This window comes from Hyaena hyaena, unplaced genomic scaffold (genome assembly GCF_003009895.1).
Source record: "Hyaena hyaena isolate Hyena2069 unplaced genomic scaffold, ASM300989v1 scaffold_38, whole genome shotgun sequence".
Taxonomy (NCBI): domain Eukaryota; kingdom Metazoa; phylum Chordata; class Mammalia; order Carnivora; family Hyaenidae; genus Hyaena; species Hyaena hyaena.
Window position 1 is genome coordinate 1,651,779 of NW_024080670.1, and position 25,998 is coordinate 1,677,776.

The following is a 25,998-nucleotide window of genomic DNA, read 5'->3' on the forward strand; positions in this document are numbered from 1 at the left end:
GACCAGGAACCCCCTTTTGCTTATGTTCCTAAAGGGTAAAAAGCCGAAGACAGCCTTTCTCCGCTTTCATTTTTGGACACTTATGGTGTTTTGTACAGGATCCCTAACACGCTCCGCATACGAGTTTCCTTAGATTTGTGTTTATGCGTAGGTGCTAAAAGACTCATGGAAATACTCTTAATTCCAAATGAGTCTGCGTCCAGAAAAATCACAGCTTTCCAGATGAGGTGAACTTTTCAGTATTTTCGTAATTCTCATCCTGAGAATCCTAAAACTCCTAGTTGAGGCATGGTCAGGCGGGTGTGGAGAGCCCACACAGGAAGGCTTTCCTTCTGGTATAATCAGTAACTCCGAGGGATCCTCTCCTAAGTCTGTAGTTGTGAAACCTATTTTTCCTTCTGGCCCAGCATAGCTGCGAAATCAGCAAGCTCTCGCTGGGTGGCTCCCCTGCGCCCTCTCGCCCCCGCGACATTCGCGGGGGGTGGGGGGATTCACTCCTCTACACACGCGGTGGGTTACCACTCCCTAAACGCATTTCAGTGGCCTCGTCGATCGCCTAAAAGCTTCCTGCAACTTACTTACAACCGTCATTTGGATCACACGCCCCTCTTCAGTTTCCTGACTTTACGCTGATTTCCAGTACCAAAATAACCCTTCCGTGTCGCCACAGGGTTTGTGGAAGAGGGGCTGAACGCCGGCTCTGCGTGAAGCAAGCCGGCACCACTTCACCAAAGGAGCGCAGTGCAAGTGAAGAGAGGGTCTTAAAAAATAAACAACAAAAACAACCACCCAGACTTCAGCCCCTCGGTCAAATGCTGACTCTGGGTAAGTTCCTTCCCCAGTCTCCATGTGCTTCTTTTTATTCACAACTACGCGTGGGGTTGCCGCGCCGATTATTAATTACCACGGTGTCCGGCACACAGCGCACGCTCAATAAACAGCAGTTATTACCACGACTCTGACCACCCCCATGAAAGTGACTAGGAAGTCACTAGGGTAACTCAAGTGGCGCGCACAACTCCAACGAGGGACGGGAAAATGGATTCGGTGGGGCTATCACGCCGGTGGCACGGCCGCCTGCTCCAGGAGAGCTGGGACCGCGGTAACACGTTCAAGCGCGAGGCGGGAAGCGGGAGAGCCGGACCCCGCGCTTCGGCGTTCAGCGGGGCTCCAGGGCGTCGCCGGGACTCAGGAAGGGAGGGAGGCCCCGGCCAGTCTCTGACCTTCATCTCCCGCTCGGGAATCATCGTATCCATCTCGTCTCCCATCGCGCCACCCCTCTGTTGGTCCAAGCAGCCGCCGCTGCCGCCCGCGGCCTTGCCCTCACAACCCAGGCCGCTCCGAGGCCAACTTCCTTCCCTCACGGCGCGCTGCGCTCCGCAGACTCCGCACTTCCGGCGCGCTTTGGTGACGTCACCAGGCCGCGGTGTGTCCGAGGAGACTGAAGACCTTCCGAAGTCGCGCGCTCTACTGGCCGCCGTCTCCTATTGGCCGACGAGGAGGGCGTGGCCCCAGGGCCGACGCGCCTGCGCCCTGAAAGCACCCAGGTCCCGCCCCCGGCGTCGAGAGTGTAGCGGGCTGTGCCTTTGAGTCTCTGCGGTTGCGAGGCGCTAGCTCGAGCTCCCTTGCTCCCTGTGCCGCTGAGAGCTCACAGTGACGCTGGGGTGTAGGTGGTTACTAACGGTCCCCGAGTGAGAGGAGTTAGGAACCTGACAAACGTTTCCAGGGGGCAGTTCTTGAGAGAGCCTTTGGCGTGGAGGAAAAGAGGTTCGGAAAGTGGGTGGGCGGGGCCGCGGAGGACTCTTCCGGCCGAAACGAGGGGGGGGGGGAAGGGCACCAAAGATCAGCTTTGCGCCTTTCAGGGTAATCATTTCCCGAGCAAGGGCTTGGAAACTGCGCAAAAACTCTTTGGATGTGTTATTTAACGTCCAACACATCCTAGTCACCGAGGGGTGTATTGTTGCCATGTAATCTATGAGAAGTTTAGGAAATCCCCCAGTGCCCCTCAGAAAGCGGTGAAGGCAGGATTCGAATTCAGCTTGTCCGGATATGTCGATTGATGACTATTACACCGTCCTACGTACGGCTGTTTGTTTTGGAATTATAAATGACATTCTTAATCTGGAGCCTAGGGGATAACTCCGGGGTTAGGGCTGTCATTTTCTGCCGCTTTACTGTTTGGTTTTCGGCAAGATTGTTTATCTTCTCCAAGGCTGCTTCTCATTTTAAAAACAAGGATAACATAACAGACCTTGTCTCGTGGAGCTGTTGCGAGGAGTAAATAAAGTTCGGCATTTAACAAGAGCCGGGCACACAGGTCACATCCATTCGAGCTGTTACTATATTAGCTAGCTCCTGAATTTGCTGAGCCCAGCTGTCCCCAAAATACACAAATCAAGACATTGATAAGTTTATCTGTTTTATTTCTAGTCCGTGGAGATGACATCCAGCACCACACACACTTACATGCGTACACGCACACACGCACACACGCACACACCATCCACCTGAACTTGCCCGGCAATCTCCTCCTTTTGAGTCACAGGGACAAAGCCACACCTGGCAGTCCCCAAGTTGCTGGTTGCATTAGTTAGATTTGGTCTTTCAGAAAAAAGACAGCTGAAGTTCTAAGAAGCTGAGCTCTTAGCCAGAAAAGTAAGTTCTAGAGCCAATAGCCACAATCTGAAATACAAACACACACCCCCTGTCCAGGGACCACTTTTGAACACTTTGTTGGAACTGGTGGTGTTTCCCAGGATGCTCCCCACCCAATGAGAGAACTTTCTTTCCTGCCCTTTCCAGAAGCTGGGGACACACCTACTCGCTTCCCTCCCTTAAAGGCGAGTAAACTGTGGAACCTACTAAATAGTAAGCCTGATTACTTCTGCTCTCCTCTCTTTAGCCAAGAACAGTTACACAGACTATAATGGGTATTATCTTGCTCAAAGGTCTCAGCCTGTCCCAGAGAAGAGAGGCCAGTGGGGAGGGTTGGGGACAGGCAGTGGTTCATCCAGTGATCTCTGGGGTGGGGGTGGGGGTGGGAGGGCAGAGGAGGTGTTGGTGAGTGAGATTTTACATTTGCAGAGAGAACTGTTTTGCTGGGGTTTAAACTTCAACTAGGCTTGTGCATTTGAGGCAGCTCCTTAGGCTGAAGATCAGCCAGTCATGGCCAAATAATCTTGCTCCTGAACTGGTTGAGACCAGTGGATTAACCCAACCGGGCATTTCCCCATCCCCTACCTGCTCCCCCCCACCCCAGGCTGCTCAAGGGCAGCTCCTTGGGCCCTGACTGTGGATCACTAAGGAGCTGCAGGGAGCCCACATTGGCTCCCACCTCCAACAGCACCCAGACATTTCCACTTAAGGATTGGTGGGGACTTCTCCAAGACCCTCGTTCAGTCTTGGGCCCAGGATTGCAGTGTAGTCCCTGAATAGTCCCCTCTTTCTTCACATTCACCTCACTGGTCGTTGTCTGGGGAGGTGTCCATTCTAGGAGTCTGTCCATTTCACATCTGGTTTCTTAGCTCTTGGCCCATAGCAGGTGTTTAATAGAGATGTTCAATGGATGGACCCATCTAAGTCCTGCGTGGGTGGTATAAGGGACTCCAGAACAGATCGGGTCGAGGCTGGGGTCCCTGCTCAGCCAAGATGGGGCTGAGTGTGACACTTCCCTGCATGAGTTCTGAGAAATGGCTTGGCAGAGTAGCTCTAGGGAAGGCAGAACTGCAGAGTGGCCTGGCGCTCACCCAAACCCTGCTGTTGACCTGGAGGCACTGGAGAGGGTGAGTCCTGGCCCAGGTCCTTCCTCAATTGTTGACCTAGATTTCCCCTCCCTGCACCTTCTCTTGTTTGCCCCACTGAGTGAGACAGCCCATAGCAGAGATGAGGCATTGGGCACAGCCTCTGAACACCTGAGTTCCAGTCCAGACTTCCGTCTCCCGGTCAACCCCTTGGCAAGGCACTTAATCCCTGTGAGCACCACAGTTTTCTCGCCTGTGAAATGAGAGGTCTGCTCCGGCTAACCTACAGAGCGGATCAGGGCTCTAAAACCCTGGGTGTCCATCATAAGGGACCCCGATCCAATCCCCAAGCTCAAGGTTTTGGGATGGTGAAGTGGATTAGAAGACAGGCATGTGTCAGGACAAAGTGGGGAGGCTTAAAGCTTATAATAGGTGGTCAATAAATATCTGTTGAATGACTACGTGAGGGCATGAATGAATGAGTGAATGAATGAATGAATGGTGTGGGTAAGGCGGTAAGGAGAACACAGTCAGGTTTCAAGCAGATTGGGATCAGAAAGGCAACCTTCAATTTCTCAGCTCTTGGCTTTCTAGTGGGGCTGACTTTTCGCCATGCACACTCTATTCCTCCTTTTCCCATCCTGCTGCTCTCAGCATCCTCCCCAAAAAGTGACATCAGACTGAACTGACACCCCTCCTGAGGCCCCTCGCCTCCCTTCTACCCCCAAAGCCCTCTGCTGCCCCAGCAAAGGAGAAGGACAAGCAAAGACTGCACTTTCCTTCTGAGCTGCCTGTAAAGGCAGGGCTGCAGGCAAGGCCTGAGGATTCCTTCTGGAACCTTCTGGAAGGGCTCAGATTGCCAAGCCCCTCTCTCCTGCTCTCCCTTCTGTCACCTTCCTGAGGAGGAGTGTGGACTAAGGCGGTGATGGATCAGCTGGGGAGATGGGACACTGAGTGGCCACGCCCTAGACAACTTAAGAGCTCAGAGCCACGGAGCTGTCTGAAGAAACCCTTGTTCCTACTCTAGGGTCTTCTGAGAGTGGGCTGTGGTCCTCACCAGGGTCAGGCCAGCAAGCCTGGACTTAGCTCCAAGACCCTGGAAGGATGGGCTACGCCAACTCCAAACATAAGGACCACAGCCTTCCCGCCCTGGCCCTGCCCCCTCCACGTTATGGTTTGACGTCAGCCCTTCTGCACAGGGAACGGGGAAGGAGGGAAGAACAGAGAGGGCACGAAGGCTCAGAACTCCCCGACCCAGAGCCCCTTTAAGGCAGATAAGTTGTGCTTTGCAAAGGGATCACCGGTTCTGCTGATTAAAAAATAAACAGACGCACAACGACCACGCAAAACAAAGAAGACAAATCACAATGAGTCAAGAAGGGCGGCAAGATCGGGGGCGGGGGGGGGGGACGGGGGCAGGTCCGGACGGGGGTCCTCAGGGCAGGCTGGCAATGTCTCTCTCTGGAGGGGGACCAGCTGGCTTGGGGCTGCTCTCGTTGGCTTTTCCTTCAAACATCATGACTCTGGTTTGGAGATGGAGAGAAAACAAACAGGATTAGGATTCCTTCCCTCATCCAGGGAAAGATCATCCCAGCCCTCAAGTCTGCAGGATCCTCAATATCCATTTTCCTTGCATCTATTCTCAAGTGGGACCTTCTCTAAGGGGCTGCTAGCCTCTTTTCACAGAAGAGAAAACCGAGGTGCAGAGATCTCTGTATTCTAAGCCACGCGTCTTCCCCTAAACACGCTGCCTGAAGAAGGCAGAGCGAGGCTGGGCCATGGCACGGCTCACAACCCCTTCAGATCTTCAAAAAACCTCCCAAGCCTTTAGGGATAACATCTAGGAGGGGCACCTGAGTGGCTCAGTCGTTTAAGCATCCAATTTTGGCTCAGGTCATGATCTCGCGGTTCATGAGTTCAAGCCCTGAGTCTGGATCCTGTTTCAGATTCTGTGTGTGTGTGTGTCTCTCGGCCCCTCCCCTGCTCATGGCTTTGTCTGTCTGTGTCTCTCTCTTTCTCAAAAATAAATAAATTTTTTTTTTAATATTTTTTTTTTATTTATTTCTAGGAGAGAGAGACCGCGTAAGCAGGGGAGGGTCAGAGAGAGAGGGAGAGCCACAGACTGTGAAACAGGCTCCAGGCTCTGAGCTGGCAGTCAGCACAGAGCCCGACGCGGGGCTCGAACCCACACACCGCGAGATCATGACCCAAGCGAAAGTCGGACGCTTAACCGACTAAGCCACCCAGGCGCCCCCAAAATAAATAAATTTTTTAAATTAAAAAACATAGTAGGGGCGCCTGGGTGGCTTAGTCGGTTAAGCGTCCGACTTTCGCTTGGGTCATGATCTCGCAGTGTGTGGGTTCGAGCCCCGCGTCGGGCTCTGTGCTGACTGCCAGCTCAGAGCCTGGAGCCTGTTTCACAGTCTGTGGCTCTCCCTCTCTCTCTGACCCTCCCCTGCTCATGCGGTCTCTCTCTCTCTCTCTCTCCTAGAAATAAATAGAAAACATTAAAAAACAACAACAACAAAAATTTAAATAAATAAATAAATAAATAAGTAAGTAAATAAATAAATAAACTAGTAACATCGAGGAAGGAGAGGGTAGGGGTTCTGAATGTAGCCTCTGGACGGGAACAGCCTGATTGGAATCCCAGCCCTATTACTACCCAGCTGGGGACGCAAGAAAGATACCCAACCCCACCGATGCTCAGTGTTTCCATTTGGAAGTAAGGATGCCAAAAGTGGCAATATCCTGGAGCAGTTTCAAGGATCAGGGCCCCTCTCCACCTGCACGCACTCCTTGGGTGGGCTCTTTGTGTCCCCTGGCTTTAAATCCCATCCAAAGGGCAATAGCTTACCTCTGAGTTCCAGATTTGCACATCCACCCCCCTCCTTCACCCTTCCCCTTGGATGCCTAAAGGACACTCCCAAGTTAACCCAATCAAAACTCAATCCTTTTTTAAAAAATGTCTTATGTTTATTTTATTTTTGAAAGGGCGGGAGGGTCAGAGAGAGAGGGAGACACAGAATCCGAAGCAGATCCAGGCTCCAAGCTGTCAGCACAGAGCCCGACGTGGGGCTCGAACCCACGAACCGTGAGATCATGACCTGAGCCGAAGTCGGACGCTTAACCGACTGAGCCACCCAGGCGCCCCAAGCGTCTGGCTCTTGATATTGGCTCAGGTCGTGATCTTGAGGTTGTGGGATCAAAACCTGCACCCAGCTTTGTGCTGAGTGTGGAGCCTGCTTGGGATTCTCTTTCCCTCTCTCTATCCCTCCCCCACTCATTCTCTTTCTCTCTCTCTCTCTCTCAAGAAATAAATAAATAAACATTAAAAAAAAAAGTCAGCCTCTAGCTCAGAGTCACCCAAAGGCATCCCTCCACATTAGTGCCAAATGCTAAGTGGGACCATGACCTACAAGGCCGTGTCACCTGGCCTCTGCCCGTCTCCTTCACTCACTGCACTCACTGATGGCCAGATACACTAGCTTTTTCCTTTGAGCACACAAGCACGGTTCTGCCTCAGGACCCTTGCACTTGCTGTTTCCTCTGCCTGGAATGCTTTTCCCCAGATCGTCACATGGCTCATCTCTTCGCATCTCCCTCCCTCAGGGCTCTGGTCAAAAGCTGCCTTCTCAGTGAGATCCTCCCTGTCCACCACGCCATCCCTCTCTGTTCCCCTCATCCACTCTGTTTTTCTCCGTACTACACCATTGCACTCTGGTGTTTTGGCTTTTTCAGGGTTTTGAATTTGTTTTTGTCTGTCTCTTGTCATTAGAATGTAAGCTCCATGAGCCAGCAATTCATGAGTCCCCAGCACCTAGAATAATTCTTCATATGGAGTTGGTGCTCAATCAATATTTGCAAAATTAATAAATGACCAGTCTAAGGAGTCACCGGGTAGATCAGTACCTGGCACGCAGTAAATGCATGGAATCTTAGGTGCTGCTTCCCAAGAACATCAGTCCTCCTGTGGCTGTCATCTGGCCTCACATGTGATGGTGGTCTAACCTTGATGGCTTCCCTGCCACATCCCACCCCACACTTAAACTCTGCACCCTGACCTGTGGGCTCATGAGCAGTCAGTCCTTCAGCCTCCCTGGGCCTCAACCTCCCCCTTCGTAACAAATGAGCTAGGTATAGTTTACGTTTGTACATTCACTATAAGGGACTCCCCAGAAATCTCTCTGCAGCATTTCAGTGCGCTGGGAAGAACCTATGGAGTGTGATTTTGGCTACCACGTACTGGGTGGTTGCCATCAGCCAGGTACTGGGCTGGAGCCATCAGATGTGTTATCTCATTGGCCCTCAGGACGGTACTTCCCACCGGATACTTACTATCCCCTCTCTCTTACAAAGGAAGAAACCGAGACTCGGGGATCTAAAGGGATTTCCCCGGGGTCAGTTCGGGAGCAAGTAACGAGCATCGAGATTTGAACCCCGCTTCCCTTTGAAGCCGGTGGTTAACTCTATTATGCTCTCAACAATCCCATAGGGTAGTAGAATCACTTTACAAACGAGGAAACCAAGGCTCGGAAGGCTTCATAGTAGATTTATCATCGCCATCACCACCACAGTTGCTACTTACTGAATGCTGATTCTACAGGAAGTTCTGCTACAGGCTAACTTTACCTTTAAGGTACACGTTAATGGGACTATTTGACAGACAAAAGAAATCACGTTCAGAGAAACTGAGAATCTGGTCCAGTACATCACACAAGGGATCCCCTCCGTGCAACTGACTTTGCCTTCAGGGGCCCTAGGAGAGGCGGGAGGTACTCACAGCTTGAGCACAGCCGACCTCTTCCCCAACATCATGTTCACAAAGTCACGGTAGGAGATGGTGTCGCTGACCCCACCCGTCACCTCCGAGATCATCTTTTTCATCTCCAGGTGGGTCTTGGGGACCCCGAGCTTCTCCATCATCCTCTTTAAAGACATCAGGTCTGCCGGAGGAAAAAGCAGATCTGCTAAGTGGGGACAGGCTGTGGGGTCAAGTGAGGAAGCTGGTAAAGCTCCCCCTCCCCCCCCTGCCAGCCCCCTCCCGCCCCCACGCCCAGGAAAAGCCCCACAGGACAGCCCCTCCCTGGGGACTGCAGTCAATGCCTTTCTCCTCTGGGGTGAGTGAGCCCATCACACCCTCCCTGCTCTCTTTGGAAATAGGACAGACTTCGAGAGTCCGACAGACTTGGGTTGGAATCCAGCTCTGCTCTTCCTGGCTGTGGGACCTGGGGCAAACTACCCAACCTCTCTGAAACTCCACTCTCATGGGTTGAGGGGATCATTGGGAAGAACGATGCGCGAGAAGGACCCGGCACAAAGCAGGTGTTCGGTAACAGAGCCGCTATTCTTTACTCTGTCGTGTCCGCTGACCCCTCCAAGGTGAGGGTGAGCTTCAGCTCCCCGGGAAGTCACTGCCCAGCACGGTGGGGTCAGGGGGTTGACTTGACCCCAGGCATGGAAAGTCACTCCGTGGGGTGCCCGGTGGCAGCTTCTCTCTACCTGCCACTCCCACCCGGAAGTCCTAGGGTCCCGCCTCCCTGGCAGGGGGAGGATGCCAAAAATATCCTGCAGAGCAGGAAAACAAACAAAAGAATAAAATTCAAGAAAAACAAGGGAGGCACCAAAAAGTCACTGCCCTCTGCAGAATCGCTGCCCTGACCAACCGGCTCCCAAGGTCACAGGCAATTTCCTTCAGATTGTTCTGTGAACAATGGGTTGGCAAAGGATGGAGGGAGAGAGGTGGGGCAGGGGGTCAATGTTAGGGCCAGGGGAGTGGTTCGCCAGCTCACCCCAGGGCAGGCAGGAGGGATGCCAGACCTCTAGGTGCCGGGATGTCCAGGGCATTTCAAAGAACACTGGGCAGCAGTCGGCGGGGAAAAGTGAAAGGTCTCCCACATTCGGCTGCCCAGACTCTGAACTGGCAAGATCTTTCTGGAAGGCAATTTGGCAAGATGCTTCAAAAGCCTTTGACCCAGAATGTCTAATTCCTGAGGTTTACTCTAAAGAAATAATTGGTGATGTGGACAAAAATTTATGTACAAAGATGCTCTTCACAGGATTTTTAAAAGTAGGTAAAATTTGGGGCCCCTGGGTGGCTCAGTCAGTTAAGTGTCCCACTTTGGCTCAGGTCATGATCTCGCGATTTGGGAGTTCGAGCCCGACATCAGGCTCTGTGCTGACAGCTCAGAGCCTGGAGCCTGCTTCCGATTCTGTCTCCCTCTCCCTCTGCCCCTCCCTCACTTGGCCTCTCTCTCCCTCTTTCTCTCAAAAATAAATAGACCTTTTTAAAAAAGTGGTTAAAATTAGAAATTGTCTAAATGGGCAATACTAAGGCATTGGCCGAATAAATTATAGTCCTTTTCCGCAAGAAAATATTATGCAGCCATTAATTATAATTTCAAAAGAAAAGTTAATCATATGTCAAAATACCCACACTATATTATTTTTTGAAAAAATGAGATTGTAAAAGGGGTACAAAATAGCGATTCTAAACTGGTACAAAATAGCATTTGTGATTAGAACAAAGGATGGAAGGATATAAACCAAAAAGTTTATAGCAGTTATTTCTGGGAGGTAGGATTGTAAGTGACCTATTTTTGTCTTTCTATGCTACTAAATTTTCTAAAATTTTTATGATAAAATGCACTCATTTGATAACTCCGAGTGTTTTAAGTTTACTTATTTATTTTGAGAGACAGCACGATCAGGGGAGGGACAGAGAGAGAGGAAGAGAGAGTCCCAAGCAGGCTCCACACTGTCACCGTAGAGCCCGACACAGGACTCCATCTCACAAATCCTGACATCGTGACCTGAGCCAAAACCAAGAGTCAGAGGCTTAACTGACTGAGCCACCCAGGCACCCCTCCCCCCACCTTTTTTTTTCTAAAGAAAATTAAAGGATAAAAACATTTTAAAAAGAGAAGGAGTCTGGGGCGCCTGGGTGGCTTAGTTGATTAAGCATCCGCCTTTCGCTTAGGTCATGATCTCACGGTTCGTGGGTTCGAGCCCCGCGTCAGGCTCTGTGCTGACTGCCAGCTCAGAGCCTGGAGCCTGTTTCAGTCTGTGTCTCCCTCTCTCTCTGACCCTCCCTGCTCACACTGTGTCTCTCTCTCTCTCCTGGAAATAAATAAAAAACATTAAAAAAAATTTTAAAAATAAATAAATAAATAAATAAAAAGAGAAGGAGTCAAGGCAGAGGAGGGGCAGAAACACCAGCCGCAGCAGCAGCAGCACTGAGCTCGGGGCAAAACGGAGGAAGGAAGCCAGTTTGAGAAACAAAGGCTGGGATCTGCACCCTGGGCCTGCCACTTAGCCATCCCATGCCCCAAGCAAGTCAGTCACCCTGCTGGGCCAAAATTTCCTCATCTGTAAAATGGGGCTAAATTGAGCCGGCCTTGACTATGTCATAGCACTACTAGTGAAGGTCAAGATATGGTCTTGGGGGCGCCTGGGCAGCTCAGTCGGTTAAACCTCTGACTTCGGCTCAGGTCATGATCTCACGGTTCATGGGTTCGAGCCCTGTGTCAGGCTCTGTGCTGACAGCTCAGAGCCTGCAGCCTGTTTTGGATTCTGTGTCTCCCTCTCTGTGACCCTGCCATGTTCACGCTCTCTCTCTCTCCCAGAAATAAAACATTAAAAAAAATTTTTTAAAAGACATGGTCTTGAACTTGAGTGCCACAGGACAGGTGTTTGTCACCCCCGACATCTGGGCCTCACAATACAATAAAGATCTGCCGGAGGGCGGGAAGCAAGGCACACGAGAGCATGGTGTCTAATGCAGGACAGTATACAAACTCAAGGGCAAAGGAATGGCCAGCCTCCTGGACCGGGGCGTCCACAGCCTACACATCTCCAGCCCCGGATGGCCATGAAACCCTCTACCCTGGGTCCACACAGCACCTGGCGCAGGAGGCTGAAGCGTGAGCAGGGATGTGGGGGGCGGGGGAGAGCAGCCAGGAGTCGGGGGCAGTGGATCTGGGGTAGAAGGCAGCCAGGCTTAAGGCCAGCTTGTCGGCCTGGCCCACGGGGAAGCTTCCGTGTGTGCCCCTCCCCCACACGTGGGTCAGTGGGGCTCTCTGGACCCTCCTCCCCTCCACCCACCGAACAGCCTCCTCCCCAAGCACACCCGAGGCCCCACTTACCAATCTCACCCTCATTGTTCAGGTCAAACTCCATGTACTTCTCTGGAAATCACAGAGCAAGAGCTGGCATTAGCCAGGGTCACCCCCTGAGGGTCCCAGGGACTCCCCTGAGGGAGCCCACACCATCCACCTCACCCGACTCGGGATCTTGATGGGAGTCCTGTCATCTCAGCCATCGTCTCTGGAGAGAGTGCTCTCCCTGCCTGCACCCCTCTCCCACAGGCGCCACAGAGGAAGGTGCTGGGGGCCACTCTGACCCCCTGCTGAGGGGGACAGCTGCTTCCTCCCGGATCCCCACCAGCCTGCGCTGGCTGCATCTGAATCATACCGGCAACAAACTGACTCGAATAGATTCCCAGAGCCCGAGAGACGGCTCCAGTGGGTTTGGGAAGGGTGGGGAGGGGGTGGGAATTAGTACGGTTTTAGAGCATCTCGGGTGATTCTGATGAGCACTCAGGTGTGGGAACAACCGATTTAAGGCATCCCTGTGGTTCTGAACCTTTTGAGGGGCGGGGTGCTGGGCATCACTGAGAATCTGATGCTCTCCCAAGAGAAACGCCGTGAACCTACCCTTGACCCAAAGTGGCACAAACAGCGTCCGGGGGTACACAGACCCTCCCCGAAACCTCTCCTACAGACCTTGAGTTAAGCCTCCCTGATCAAGAGGTCCCGGTAATCTCCAACAGCAGGGGAGGATACTTGGAGCAATGAGCTTGGTACCTTCTAACAAGGGCAGTGTGTGTCCCTGGGCAGGTCGCCCCCGCCGCAAAAGTGCAGGGCCCTCAGGGTCTCTTTTGCACTGAACAGCCAGCATGAGAAGCCCAAGGTCTTCCTGGAAGGTCCCCGTGACCTTCATGGGCGCCTGCCCTCCAGCCTCTCGGCCGCCTCTCCCTCCCTCACCTCTGCTCCACTCCCACTGGGCCTGCGGCTTCTGGGCCATCCCCACCCCCCCCCCCTGCTGCTCTGCCTGAATGTTCCTCCCAGCCTCAGGGCCCCCCAGCCTTTCTGGTTGGGCAGTGCCACCCCCACGAAGCCCCTACCACCATCTGCGTGCTCTGCCCCGCCTTTCTCTTCACCACACCTTCCCTTGCTAGCCTGTCCTTTGGCCAGGGCTCGAGTGTTCCCCGTTGCAGCCCCAGGCGTACAGGGGTCTGGCACATAGTAGGTGCTCATTTAGAGGTCAAATGAGCGAATGATTTGGAAACCTTCACGGCCCCTTTGCTTCCCAGGTAATTTCCTGGGGTCCCAGTCTGCCCGGATGGACCCCATCCTACAGCCCAATGAAGACAAGGAGAAGAGACCTCTGTCCCTCCTCCCAGAGCCACCTCTGGCTGGTAGCCAGACAGAAGGCACCACACTGCTCCTCCTTTGCGTGGCTCTCTTACGGGCGGCGGGACAGAGCAGTGGAACGGGGTAGGGATGGGCGTGCGTTCGTTCTAGATCTTCGTTTTGTTAACGTGAGAAGCCCCGTTGCACGATGGTTCAGAGCAGGGGCTTTAGAAGGAGACCAGGCCTCGGCAAGCTGTACGACCCCCGCCCAAGCAAGCCCACCTCTCTGAGCACGAGTTTCTTCATCTGTAAATTAAAGCTCGCACCGCCTACCTCCTGGCTGAACTGGGATGAGCTGGGGGGGCTCATAGCACAGCATTCCAAGGGCTTCCCACAAGGTCAGCGCTCCACAAATGCTTCGCCATCAGTGTCCTGCCTACGGACACTGTGACACTGTCACAGCTACGCTGTGAGCAGCTTTGAGCAGCACTAGGCGGGCTCTTGGCCCCGGCGCGGGGAGGGCGCCCACGTTGCCAAGCCTGCGGGGCGGGGGGGAGGGGGAAACGCGGCCTCCAGCGGCCAGGGCTCCCGGCACACCGGGTGCATCTCCCAGGCAGGAAAGGTGGGTCTGTCCCGCTCCTTATGTGCACGGCTCCTCTCCTTTCCAGCCGCTGGCTGGGAACCAAGCGCCAGGGCCCGGAACAGAGGGACCTTTATGCCGCCCCCTCCCCGCGCGGGCTCCCGGGCCCTGTTTTCTTTTCATCCCGTGCTGCTGGGATTCAATGGGCAGAAACTCTGCCCCCTGCCCCACTGTGGCGACACAAACGCCCATTCTGCACAGGGGCTCCCGAGCCGCTCCCCCGCGGAGGGGAAAGGCAAGGGCTGCCACAAAGGGCCGATTGTGTGCTGGGGCCCCGGGAGCGCGCAGGGCCTGGGCAGCGGCGGACAGGAGCCAGCCTGAGCCCTGCCTGCCCGGCAGCTGGGGGGAGAGGGGCCAGGCTGCGCCCGCGGCCGAGGGTCAGGGCCTGGGGCGGCGTGGAGACAGGTGGAGGGGCCTGTGTCCGTGGCCAAGCACCCCGGCTCACGGCCCTCTGGGAAGGGGGCGCCCTGGAAGAAACGGGGGCTCTCCTGGCCCTGTAGGGTGAGGAATCCTATGTGCCAGGGGCCAGCCCAGCTCGCTCAGGAGGGTGGGGCAGACAGCCCCAGCTTACCTTTGAAGGCTGCGAGCTTTTCCGGCAGGTTCTCTTCATCGCTGTACTTCTGGTCACACAGAAACTCCTTGAAAGGCGAAAGGACAGTGCTGAGCACGGGGTCAACGGGCAGAACTCACCGACACGGAGGCCCATCGCCCTGGTGGCTGGTCCCACGCCAGGTGGCCGAGCTTGGCCAAACAGGGCAGGAGGCTCTGGTGTTTGTCTAGGCCGCCCGTCAACCCTCAGAGGCAGATCCGCAGCCCACCCCGTGGGCAGGAAGTATGCTCAGCAGCCTGGGGTGAGGCCAGGGGGTCTACCCTAAACACCTTCAGCCAGCCACTGAACTACCAGCGTGGGGACCTGGGCCTTCCCCACCCAGGGCACCCCAGCTCCAAGAGCCACGAAGCTGCGAGCCCCAAAGGCAAGCTGCCTGGTTCCAGCATTAACGTCTTAGGTATGTGACCCTAGCATATTAATTCCTCTCTGCACCTCAACTGCTTTATCTAACAAACGGGTAGAATTATCATAGCTGCTTCTCCAGTTTGTAAAAGCAGCCAAGAAGAGTGTATGTAGGACTCTGGGCATACAGTAAGTGCTCAATAGACAGCAACTATTATATTAGTCTCTGCTCCAGACTTGGGAGCCCACTTACCTTCTCATCTGTGTCCTCACCTGTAAAATGGCTACTGTCCCCTCAAATGATGCCTTTCAGAACCAGGTGTGGGGGAGGGGCAGGCATGGGGGGGGTGGGGGGCGGACACTAACATCAGCCTCCAGAAGGAAACACCAACCTGCATGATCTCTTAGGATCTCTCAGTGGGCCCAAAAGTTAGCTACTATTATTATTCCCATTTTCCAGATGAAGAAACTGAGGTTCACACAGCCAGAGCTTCAAGTTAATTTCATCTCATGAACAGCCTGCACCCTTAACCCCAACACCTAAAGATGGGCAGACGACAGGCACTCATCTGGCTTTAAAACAAAACACTACAGAGGCGCCTGGGTGGCTCAGCTGGTTAAGCGTCTGACTTCAGCTCAGGTCATGATCTCGCAGTTTGTGAGTTCAAGCCCCAGGTCAGGCTCTGTGCTGACAGCTTGGAGCCTAGAGCTTGCTTCAGATTCTGTGTCTTCCTCTCTCTCTGCCCCCTGCTTGCTCATGCTCTGTCTCTCTCTGTCTCTCAATAATAAACTTTAAAAAAAAACAAAAAACACTACAAATTAGTAAGTACCTGTTAGGCCGGGCACGGTGCCAGGTAGCTTACTTGACTAGCTCATCTTCCGGCAGCCCTAGAGCCCATATTCAGATGGGAAAGCAGGGGTCATGCTCCCATCCTAGCACTAGACTCTGTAAATCCCCTCTCTTCTCTGGACCTCACTTTCCTCGTTACTGAGCAGACTGGACATGGGCATTGCGCCTCCGCTCATTTAAGGGACCACATGGTACACAGCTCTGTTCGAAGCATCGAGAGACCAGGTGAGACCAAGGAAATGGGTCCTTATCATTAAATTACAGGAAACTCATGTTTAAAATGATGTTAAATGGGGCACCTGGGTGGCTCAGTTGGTTAAGCATCGTAACTTCGGCTCAGGTCATGATCTCGCGGTTTATGAGTTCGAGCCCTGCATCGGGCTCTCTGCTGTCTGTCCCTCTCTCTCTCTCTGTCCCTCCCCTGTTCATTCCCCCCCATAAATAAATGAACTTAAAATAAATAAAATGATGTTAAATATTTCTAGATCAATCACTCGATCTGTTTATAAATTCCTGATGCCATGTCCCACTAACTGATGGCCAAGTCTGTACTTAAATACCTCCTAGGACATGAGACTTTCCAGTCTGTCGTGTGAACCCCCCAAGAGGTTTAGTGTAGAATAGGTGAATGAGAAGAACCTGGGTGATGATAAAGCACTCTGGGTTTGGATCTCAGTCCCCTCCTCACTAGCTGTGAAATGGGTACAAGGGTACCCATCTCCTTGGTCATCCGTCCCTCAACAGGGATAACCCATTGTGAGCACTTAGTACCAGAGTTGAACATCAGTGCTCAAGAAGCAACAGGTATGACCGAGCATCGGGCAGAATATGACTCCTTCCAGGGGTCAAATTCCTCTGCATTAACTCAGCCCCTTTGACAGAGGAGGTACCCACCTGCCAGTGTGGCCCCCTTCGTTGGTTCTGGGGGCTGTCCTACCCCTTCAGCTCAATTTGGGATCCCTAGATGGGGTTAGTACATACTCGGGACAGGCTGGGCTGGGGCGGGATTTCTGCTTTGGGCAGGCACTGTGCGATCTCACTGAGGTGCAAACAGCAGGGCCAGAGAGGTTAAAAGTCATGTCCAAAGTCTCTGCAGTTCGGAAGCACAGGCTTGGTTTGGATCCTGAGTTTGTTGGACCCTGGGGTCCATGCCTCCAGCAGCCTCGCAGAGGGCAACCCCAGGGCCCATGGTGTGGACTGGCCACGGCTTCACACGGACCTCGGTGCCAGGTGCCACGCGCGGTCCTGTCCCCACTTAGCTACAAGTGTCCCCTGCAGCCTGGGAGCACCCCCCCCACTCCTGGCTGGCTTAGCCCAGGACTTCTCTTCCTCTTGGCTCCCTCTCCTAGCTCCGTTCCACTGCTCTTTTCCCCAGCCCCATTCTCCGCCCAAAAGTAGGACAATTAACTCTTGTCTGTGACCCTGAACAAACCAGGCGCCTCCCAGGGCCACAGGTCCTATCATCTGCCCGGCAGAGGGACAAATAGGTCAGTGGTTCCCAGACTTGGGGATAATGCAGAAGAAAACATTCCCCCCAAAAAAGTTAAATATAAGGGGAGGTGCTAATACAGAGCGGCCAAGGTTTTATTTTACCAAGTAGAGACCTTAAACAATCCCCACTGACTGTGGCCATGAGTTCAGGAAAGGACATCTCGTAAAAGTAGGAAGTTCATAATCGCGGAATTTTAAAACGGAACCCATTTAGCCTCCGGTCGATTCACAGCCTTGCCCCTGTGATCCCTCCACTTCACTGTTTCAGGAACTGGAAAACCTTCGCGGGGAAGCACAAGGGCACGGGCAACGCCCAACATCTGGGAGCCCCTGGCGAGAGACCTGGGGGCTCTCCCAGCTCCCACATTCTGGTGGACCCGAAATCCTGCACCAGCCAGAGCCTGTCCGTAACGTGTACCAACCCCCTCTAGGGATCCAGGCAAATTGGGCTCAAGGGGTCGGACATGGGCCCTGGTCTTGGAGACAAAGCACACGCAGACGAACCCAGGACAAGCTGGCAGCAATTCACGTTCACGAGGCCTGACCCTGAGCTGGCAGGTGCAGCTGCTCTGGGCGTCCAGATTATTGTCTTGGTCCTGATGGAGCCGGTTTTCTCCTTGGTGTTTATGACCCCGCGACACACTGTCCAATGGTGTTCTCCCCCTATTTCCCCCCCCCAACTGTTAGAGCGAGTGCCTCCCCCATGCCAGGCTTGCTCCCACCTCAGGACCTTTGCTCTAGCTGCGCCACTGCCTGCAGCTCTCATCCGCCCACATCCGCACGGCTCTCTCCCTCACAACTTTCACCTTCCCAAGGAAGCAAATCCCATGCATCCTGTCCACCGTGGTCCCCAGCCTCCACGCTCAACCCACTTTTATCTTCCCGTGCATCTCCTCTTATCCCCCCGGATGAACCGCCACCTAACACACTTTACAAGGTAACGCCTATGAAGGGCGTTAACCCGTGTCTGTCTCCTCCTGCTACGATGTAAGTGTCACGTAATAGGTGCTCAATAAATATTTGCGGGCTGAGTGAATGAATGGAGACCCCGCGAGGATAAATAACTTGCTCAAAGCAGCACAGCCGGCAAGTGCCTGATCCGGGATTAAAGTCCGCAGTGGGGACTGTCTGGGCTCTTTCTCTGCAGAGCTGAGGAATCGAAGCAACCCAAGGAAGTGGGTGCTGGAAAGAGGCCGGGAGGGGGTGAGCCTTTGGCCAGAGGTCCCTGGAGGACGTCTTTACCGTCTCACGCCCCACAGATGCCTAGCACCCAGCAGTGCCCGGCATATAGTAGGTGCTTAGGAAACATCTGTTGAATGAATGGAGAAGCTTGGCATTCAGCCCAGAATCACTTTCTCCGCTTGGCAGAGCAGCTTGCGAATGCGTGTGTGTGAGTGATAGAGGCTGGAGGGGCTCAGAGATTGGAACTCCGTGTTTCTTTAGAGCCAGAAATGACAAGTGCTTCGAGCCACAGAGTGGCCAGGGCTGGGGCAGGCAGCTGACCCGTTCACGCGTGGGCGGGCAGCCTCTGCCTGGGGCAGCTGCGAGGACCATGCCCTCGGCAGGGCGCCAGGAGAGGACGCAGGTGGGCAGCAGAAAAAGGAGTCCCATTGGTGGGTCTTCCAGCTTCCACCCCAGCGCCAAGCTTTGGATTCTTAGTTCCCGGTCAGGCGCAGCCCACAGCCTCCCCACCTCCAGGCACCCTCCCTTTGTATCAGGCACCCTGTGTGTCCACACTCCAGGCCCGCGCCCACCCCGCCTCCCCACCCCCCACCCCCGACCACCACTACCCTGACTCTGAGTCCCCAGGCAGAGGAGAAAGACACAGAAGCCACCGCAGATGTTGAGCACAAAAGCGAAAGAAGAAACAGAGGGCAAGCTGGAGCCGGAATGCCTGGGATCGAATCGCTTAGTAGCTGTGTGAAAACTACTTCATTTGTGCCGCGGTTTCTTCATCTGTAGGAAGGATAAGACGGTCTCATAGGCTTGTTCCGGGGGTTGCAATATATAAGCAAATACATGTAAAGTGCTTCTACAGTGCCTGGCACCTAAATTACCATTTAGTAATTACTAAATGAACGTTAGCTATTTATTATTGTGATCTTCCAATATTTATATCCGTACAATCCACTTCTAACCCCCACAGCTCATCATCCAGACAATCGGCTATTAAATAGACGAGGAGGCAAACCCCCTCCCCACCGACTTGGGCCGGTTATGGTTGGTTTCTCTTTCCCTTTTCTGGATATTCCCATTGGATAGATCGGATAACTAAGGCCCAGGGAGGTTGCTCGACTTGCTCAAGGTGACAGAGTTTTAACCATTCAAGCAAAGTCTGTTGACCTCCCTTCACTAGCCCAGCTCCCTCCCTGCCCCAAACAAGGAGAGGGCGTCCTGGCCACAGGTTTCTGGGCAAAGAAAGTCAATACGGAGAGTTACCTTTCCTCTTGGGCAGCCGTGGAAGAAGTTATTCCAGAGGCCAGGGAACCATTCTATAGCCCCCAAGGGGGAGGAGGAAGTGGGGGGGGTGGATGCATCGCTCCACCCCCGTTCCCCTCTCCCGCTCCCACCCACCGTCCCAAACGACAAGTTTTTCCAGCTGCACAAAGGGCTGTCAGGCCCTCCAGGGATGCAGGGGGACCCTGGGCTCCGAGAGTGACTTGGAACGAAACGGTGGCCTGGTCAGTCCCTTGCAAAGACTCTGAAGCTGCAAGTAGGCAGGAGCCTGGGGTCAAAAACAGGAAGCTGCGAGCCAGTCCCTCCTCCAGCCAGTGTCCACGGGCAAGACCCAGGAAGGTGGCAGGGTTGTTAAAATGTCCACGCGGGCCCAGAACCTGGAAGGGACTCCTCGGATTATCCAGATGGTTCTCTGTGTTCAACAGCTGGGGAAACCGAGGCCCCAGAAGGCAAAGTTCTTGCCTCAAGCCACAACGGCCGGGGGGACCCCCATGAACTCCCCTAGAAGCAGGGTGTGCAGGGCAGAAGTCACAGGAAGGGAGGTTGAATCAGGTTGCCCGGGTTCAAATCCCAGCTCCAGCCCTTCCTAGCTCTGGGGAGCTGGGCAACGTGCTTTACCACTCTGGGCCTCAGTTACCTCACCTGTAAAATGCAATCAGAATGATAGAACCTCCCCATTGGGTTGGCGTAAGGATAAATGAGCTAACTGCGTAGGAAGAGCCCGGCCCCTACCTGTGTGTTAGCAGCTAGTATGTGTTTGGGTCACCCAAATTCGGGCCACACCAAGAGATGAGGTGTGAGAAGGGGAAGAGCAGAGACCTACCCACGGCTCTCTGTCCCACATTGTGCCACCGAGTCCTCCTGGCAAGCCTTGACCCCCTGGCCATCCGTATTTGTCCCTGGACACCCAGCTGACCGGCAGGGATGGGCCATCCCCACGGGACAGTGTGCTCCTGCCTTGGCCCCAGGGGACAGCGCCCGCAGCCACACCTGCTCACTGCTGCCTCTCCCGGGCGTCTACAACCTCAGATGCGCACCGGAACCTACCACCCATCCCTGGGACCCCCACGTGCGTACTCATGCCCGGAAGGGAACATATCCAAAATCAGCAGAGGCTGGCAGCCCCCCCACCGCCACCCCCGCTGCGTCCGGGCTTCCAGATCCCTGCCACCTGTCTGCCCCGCCCCCACCCCCTACTTAACTCTCTTTCTGGGCTGGTACCTCTAGCACCTGCTTCCGGACGCTTGCTCCTGGCCCTCCACGCTTGTCTTTATGTATTAGCTGCAGCAGAATTTTGGGGCGGGCTGATATCACCATCTGGGAGGCCATCCAAGGAGCTGGTGGTTGAAATCCTGGGCAAAACCCCCAAGGACGGGCAGCAGCATACCGGGCCACGGCCGAGATGCCTCTGACGCAACCCATGGGCTCTTAAAGGGCCAGGCCCGGGGCCAGGGTGAGGCCGGCCGGGTGCCTGGGTGCCTGGTGCACAGCAGGAGGCCGGACACACGCAAAGACAGCACGCTCGCGTTCCCCTCAGCAGCGCCGGGGCCGCATCTCCATGCTGCACCCTTGCCAGCAGACGGGGCAGCTGAAGAAAAGCACCCCACCGACTTCACAGATGCAGTGACCCTGCCGAAATTCTATCCCCGGCTTCCTGTGACACGGCCACACCGAGGTCAAGACCAGCCATGCCCGCGGGGACACCGAATCCTCAGAGGCTCACGTGGCAGCTTATCACCATCTCCCTTATAATATATTAAGAAGAGCAAGAGAGACGGGTGCCCAGTGATGCCAGCTGGGCACATTCACCTGGGCACGGACAAGGTGGCGCTGCCCATACACAGGAAAAGAGACACACCTGTGTGGTGCCTGGGTCAGGCCTCAGAGGTCCCCTCTTGCTGGGGATATATGACCCCCGGGCACAGACACCCAGCCTGCGGTGTCCAGTTCTTCCTAGCACAGAGGCGCGTGGGTTTGAAATAACCATTAGGCCCCCAAATGCTACAGGAAAGGCTGAGTGCCCTTCAGTCGACCCAGGAGGGCTGGGGAAGGTGGGCCAGTAGCCAGAGATCCCTATCGCTCAAGCAGGAGAGGCTGTGTTATAGAGAGGCCATGGCCACCTGGCGGACAGGGTCCCAGGCTGGCCGCGGGTGCCATCCGGAGTCAGAATCCCAGCTCGGCCACTTCCTGGCCAGGTGACCTCAGGCAGGTGACTTCACCTGGCTGAGCCTCTGTTTCCTCATCTCTAAAGCGTGAGCCTGAGTAATCCCTGTGCCACGGAGATGTTTATAGATTCCGGCCGCACATCTGTCTAATCAAGCACTCAACCCGTTAGACTCCCGGAGATGCTGTATGTCCAGCACTGGGCAAGGAGCAAAGGTGCAACCCAAGTCATTTGGTTAAAGATCCTGGCCTCTGGCCAATTCAAGATGCAGCCCTCGCTGCCCTCCACGCTCCTGCTCGGTCGCAAGGAAAGGGGCACTCTGAGGGGCACCCATCCGGCCCCGTCGCTTCTCTCTGTCCCTGTGGGAAACTGGAGAGAATCTGTCCTGTTGCCATATAAGGCCAGGCCTGGCTGGCCCGGGGTCACCTGCCATGCCTCCGAGGCGCAGGGAATGTCAGCTATGTGGGGGGTGGGGGGTAGGAGGCGCTCACGGGTCCTGCCCGCTCCAGTAGTGCGGAGAATGCACCCACAAGCACGCGCACTCACGCACACGCGTGGCAGAGACAAGCAGGCTGGCTTCAGTCTATGCTGTTTAAACCCGGGCAGTTTACTCAGTGCCCCCACCCCCACCCTCAGTCTTGTTTTCTGTAAAATGGGAACAGACACTCATGGGATTAGAGTGAGTGTGCCAGGAGATCATGCCTGAAGAGCTCCCGAACCCTGCCTGGCACACTCCAAGTGCTCAGAAAATGATCAAGAAAACTAGAGCGGAACCAAAAGAAAAAGTGCATTTCCAGGCAGCTATCCAGGCCCTCCAGGCCCACCAAGTCTCCTAGTTTTTATTCCTGACCCTTGTAACAGCAATAGCTACGACCGAGATACCCTGCTACCCCCTGGAAGTTGGCCCAGCCTGGAGGGGTGCGGGGGTGGGGGGAAGGCCCCAGAGCCTCCCAGAGGGAACTGGGAGGTTGGCCCAGAGAAGCCCCCAGAGCTGCCAGGCAGGCTGGGCTCTGCCCCAGGCAGCGGCCGCAGGGTATTCAAACACATGCAGCGAGGGAGTCCTGAAGCCCCATCCTGCATGCGTCCCTGCTTCCGCAGGGCCTCTAGGAAACTGCTCGGGCCGGCCCCCCCATTCACTGCTCCAATGGGGGCGGTGAAGCTACACCCCAAAGAAAGGCAGTCTGAACTGCCAAGATTCCCTCTAGAATCTGCCCACCCGAGGGAACTTCTGCTGCGGTCACGGTCATGGGTGAAGCAGACTCAGACCCTCAAAGCGGAGCGACTCCCTTAGAGTCTGCAAAGAGCTTCTGTCTGTCTGCTCATCTCCACTGACTGTCCTAGGGACTCGGAACAGAGCAGGGATCACTGCTCCCTGAATTCCAGGCAGGGAAGACTCAGGTTCCGCCAGATGAAAGGATCTGGCCCAAGCTGGGCAGCCAGCAGGGGCTGCTGCATGTCTCAGACCTTGCCCCTGGGTTCTACTCCGTGCATCTTTCCACACCAAACAAACCGATGATAATAATCAGGACAACAGCCAGCTCTCTCATGTGCTTTACATAGATTATCTCCCTGAAAAATCACAATGAACTACCATTATCTCATGTGGCTTGCCCAAGGTCATAGAGCCAGAGAGCACTCTGCTCACCCCTTCACCTCCACTCATAACTCCACACTGGTGGGGCCGCCTTGACCACCCTCAGCGGGAAGCAGCTCAGACTTCTGGTTTGGTCCTGGAGTCCCGTCTCTGGTTTGATCCAGCAGCAGCCTGGGTTCACACGACACATCTGGGCAGGTAAAGGAAGCTAGCTCTGCTTCTGTGTGGCGTTAGCCAGTCGCCTGCCCTCTCTGGGCCTAGGGGTCCCAAAGTGGTTATATACGCACCCTCCTTGCTCACCTTCCCTGGTCTCAGCACTGTCCAGATCGGCCCCTGAGAGCCACAGCCCTTCTACCTTCTGAGCCAAGCCAGCCCACATCCCCAAACAACCCGGCAGCTCACCCCCCACCCTGATTTGCACCCCCAAGGGTGGGACTGGCACAGAAAGTCCCACACATTCTCAGTGCCTCTGGTTTGTCTGACATCCCCCCCCCCATCTCCAGTTGTCTCCGGCTCAGGGTTCTGCTGGCTGTGGGTGGACACAGCCAGCTCGGAACCCGCCCGGCCGAGTGGCCCAGGGGGCTGTATGAGGTCAGGGTTCCAGGCTCCTGTCCAGAGGGCAAGAGCAGCCAAGGCCAAGGGCGGGCTGGCTGCAGACTAAACTGGAAGGCGGCCCAGCAGCTTGGACCCCTGAGAGCCCCAGCCAGATGTCCAGTCTCCCTTTCAGCTGTGCTCAAGATGGCACCAAGAGGCAGGGCAACGAAGGCAAAGAGGAGCCCAGAGTTTACTTGGAGGGACCCTGGGTCCCCAGAGCCCTGCATGGGATCCCTATAGCCAGTGGGGTGAAATCAGATAGGCTGCCTAGTTCCAGATGCTAAAAAAAAAAAAATCAAGGAGGAAATCAAGACTGCAAGCCACATCGAGAGGAAATACTACTGCCAAGGAGCAGCCCCTAGACCCACCTCCGCACAGCCTGGAGCCTGAGGACACTCACCCGCTTCCCATTCTGGGACTCGGAGCAGGGCTTGGACCTTGGGTGCCCAGCCACCGAGGGAGCCAGCAGGCGGAATGCCTAGCCTTGTTTCAGGGAGCCTGTTAGGAGTGACTCTGGGAGACGGCCTCAGGAAAGAATTCTAGCACCATCCACGGAAGCCTTCCCTCCTGCCAGGTGCTGGACCATGCCCACTACATGCTTGCCTCAGTGAGTCCCCATGGTGACCCCCACCCCGCGCTGGGAGTCCTTGCTGAAGGCCCCAGACCCAGTCCGTGATGGAGGCCAGGCCTGAGCCCAGGTCTCACGCAACCTCAAAGCTAGTGTGCTGCCCTTGAGCTCTGGCCAATCCAGGCAGGCCCTGACACTTTTCGTTATCTTCTAGAATGTACGTGCTCATTCGGCAAACGTTTATGGAGCCCCCATTGTGTGCCCAGCCACAGCAGGAAGGATTTCTTTATAGAGATCCACTAGGTCCGACAAGAAAAGCATCAAGTCTCTCAGAGAACCGTCCCTAGAAGTTGGAGTGAGAAAGAGCTGTGGGGTGGGGGAGGGGTGGGCACTTTCGGGGTGGGGGGAACGGAGCACTGGCCTGCAGCGTGGACCCCCTGGATCTCACAGCGGTTGCGGGGGGCTGGACTCTGGACTTGCTGTGCCATCTCGGGGCAGTCACCTCGCCTCTCTGAGCTGGGACACGTCGAGGGGGTCCCTCCCTGCGCCCAATCCTTGCAGCTGGTCCCAGGCGGGCTTCCGGGGAGCCCCGGCCCCGGCGGCCCCGGAGCTCCTGGGCGGGCCCTGCCTCCTCTAAGAGTAACGACTTGCAACCCGAGCCGCGGGAGCCCGGTGGGGAGGAGGAGGGAGAGGAGGGGGGACCTACCTGGAGGCAGAGGCACAGGGGCAGGGGCCGAGGGAAGAAACTGCGGAAGCCCCAAGGCAGAAGAGACGGGGGTGATGTCGCGCCGAGCACAGCCTCGCGGACGGAGGCGGGACCCGGGGCGGGGGGGTGGGGGACGCTCGGGGGAAACTCGCAAGCCGGCCGGGCGGCGCGCGCTTACCCGGTTGATCTCGGCCAGCCTCCTCTCCTGCCGGGCTTTGAGCAAGCCGAACGCCTTCCCTCCTGCAGGAGACAAAGAGGCGGCCCGGGAAGCGTGGGTCCCCCCGGGCCCCGCGCGGCCCACCCCGCGCGCGCAGGTGGCGGGCAGGGGACCCCGCGCCGGGGGCGGGGCAGGGGCGCGGGACGGCGCGGGGAGCGCGCGGCGCCTACCTTGGAACCTGTTGCTGAGCGCGACCGACATGGCGAGCACGGGGCTCCTCCCGCCGGCTCCGGGCTGGGCGGCCGCGGCGAGGGGCACGACCGCGACGGGACTGGCGCCTGGTCCGGACTCCGGCGGCGTGTGGCGGCCGCACCGAGGGGCGGAGGGATGGCGCGCGCGGCCGGACACACCCCTCCCGCCCTCCGCCTCCCCCCGCCCCGGGTCCTCCCGCCCGCCCCCCTCCCGCCCGGCCGCCGGCATCAAAGCGGCTATTATGCGGGGCGCCGCGCCCGCCGCCCGCCCCTCTGCTGGAGGACGCGGAAAATGCACAGCGCGGGGCCGCCCGTGAGCGCCTCCCGGCCTGCGCCTCCCGGGACCTCGACAAATCCCCCCCACCCCAGTCCCCCCGCCCCGGGCCGCGGTTTCCCCGGAAAAAAACTTGGGGACCATCTC

At 55.7% G+C, this 25,998-nt stretch overlaps 2 protein-coding genes across 8 annotated transcripts in view; both read right to left on the reverse strand.

Moving 5' to 3' along the window:
• The window catches only part of NUP214 (nucleoporin 214), a 102,346-nt gene extending 100,980 nt beyond the window's left edge, over positions 1–1,366 (reverse strand). For all 6 annotated transcript variants that reach the window (XM_039229503.1, XM_039229506.1, XM_039229507.1 and 3 more), the window contains exon 1: positions 1,224–1,366. In XM_039229503.1, coding sequence (XP_039085434.1) covers positions 1,224–1,268 — 45 coding nt within the window. In that variant the 5' untranslated portion in view covers positions 1,269–1,366. The remainder of the gene's footprint in view (positions 1–1,223) is intronic.
• A 1,040-nt stretch (positions 1,367–2,406) lies between these two features.
• AIF1L (allograft inflammatory factor 1 like) lies at positions 2,407–25,707 on the reverse strand. 2 transcript variants are annotated; one of them, XM_039229621.1, is made up of 6 exons: positions 25,557–25,705; positions 25,348–25,409; positions 14,365–14,431; positions 11,885–11,926; positions 8,524–8,686; positions 2,407–5,263 (listed from the first exon to the last, which is right to left on the reverse strand). In XM_039229621.1, exons 1-6 carry the CDS (start codon positions 25,585–25,587, stop codon positions 5,176–5,178), a joined length of 453 nt encoding a protein of 150 aa, XP_039085552.1. In that variant the 5' UTR covers positions 25,588–25,705; the 3' UTR covers positions 2,407–5,175. The 2 variants fall into 2 exon arrangements, with proteins under 2 accessions (XP_039085552.1, XP_039085553.1); XM_039229622.1 differs by lacking the exon at positions 11,885–11,926 and having other exon boundaries at positions 25,557–25,707.
• Between the last annotated feature and the right edge of the window lie 291 nt (positions 25,708–25,998).

What these genes read in the sequence shown, in the direction of transcription:
- AIF1L (XM_039229621.1), bottom strand. Translation starts at nt 25,587, where the DNA reads ATGTCGGTCGCGCTCAGCAACAGGTTCCAAG. An exon ending in GCTCAGCAACAGGTTCCAAG is followed by an intron (nt 25,410 to 25,556) that starts GTAGGCGCCGCG and finishes TGTCTCCTGCAG; the next exon opens with GAGGGAAGGCGTTCGGCTTG. An exon ending in AAAGCTCGCAGCCTTCAAAG is followed by an intron (nt 11,927 to 14,364) that starts GTAAGCTGGGGC and finishes TGTGATTTCCAG; the next exon opens with AGAAGTACATGGAGTTTGAC.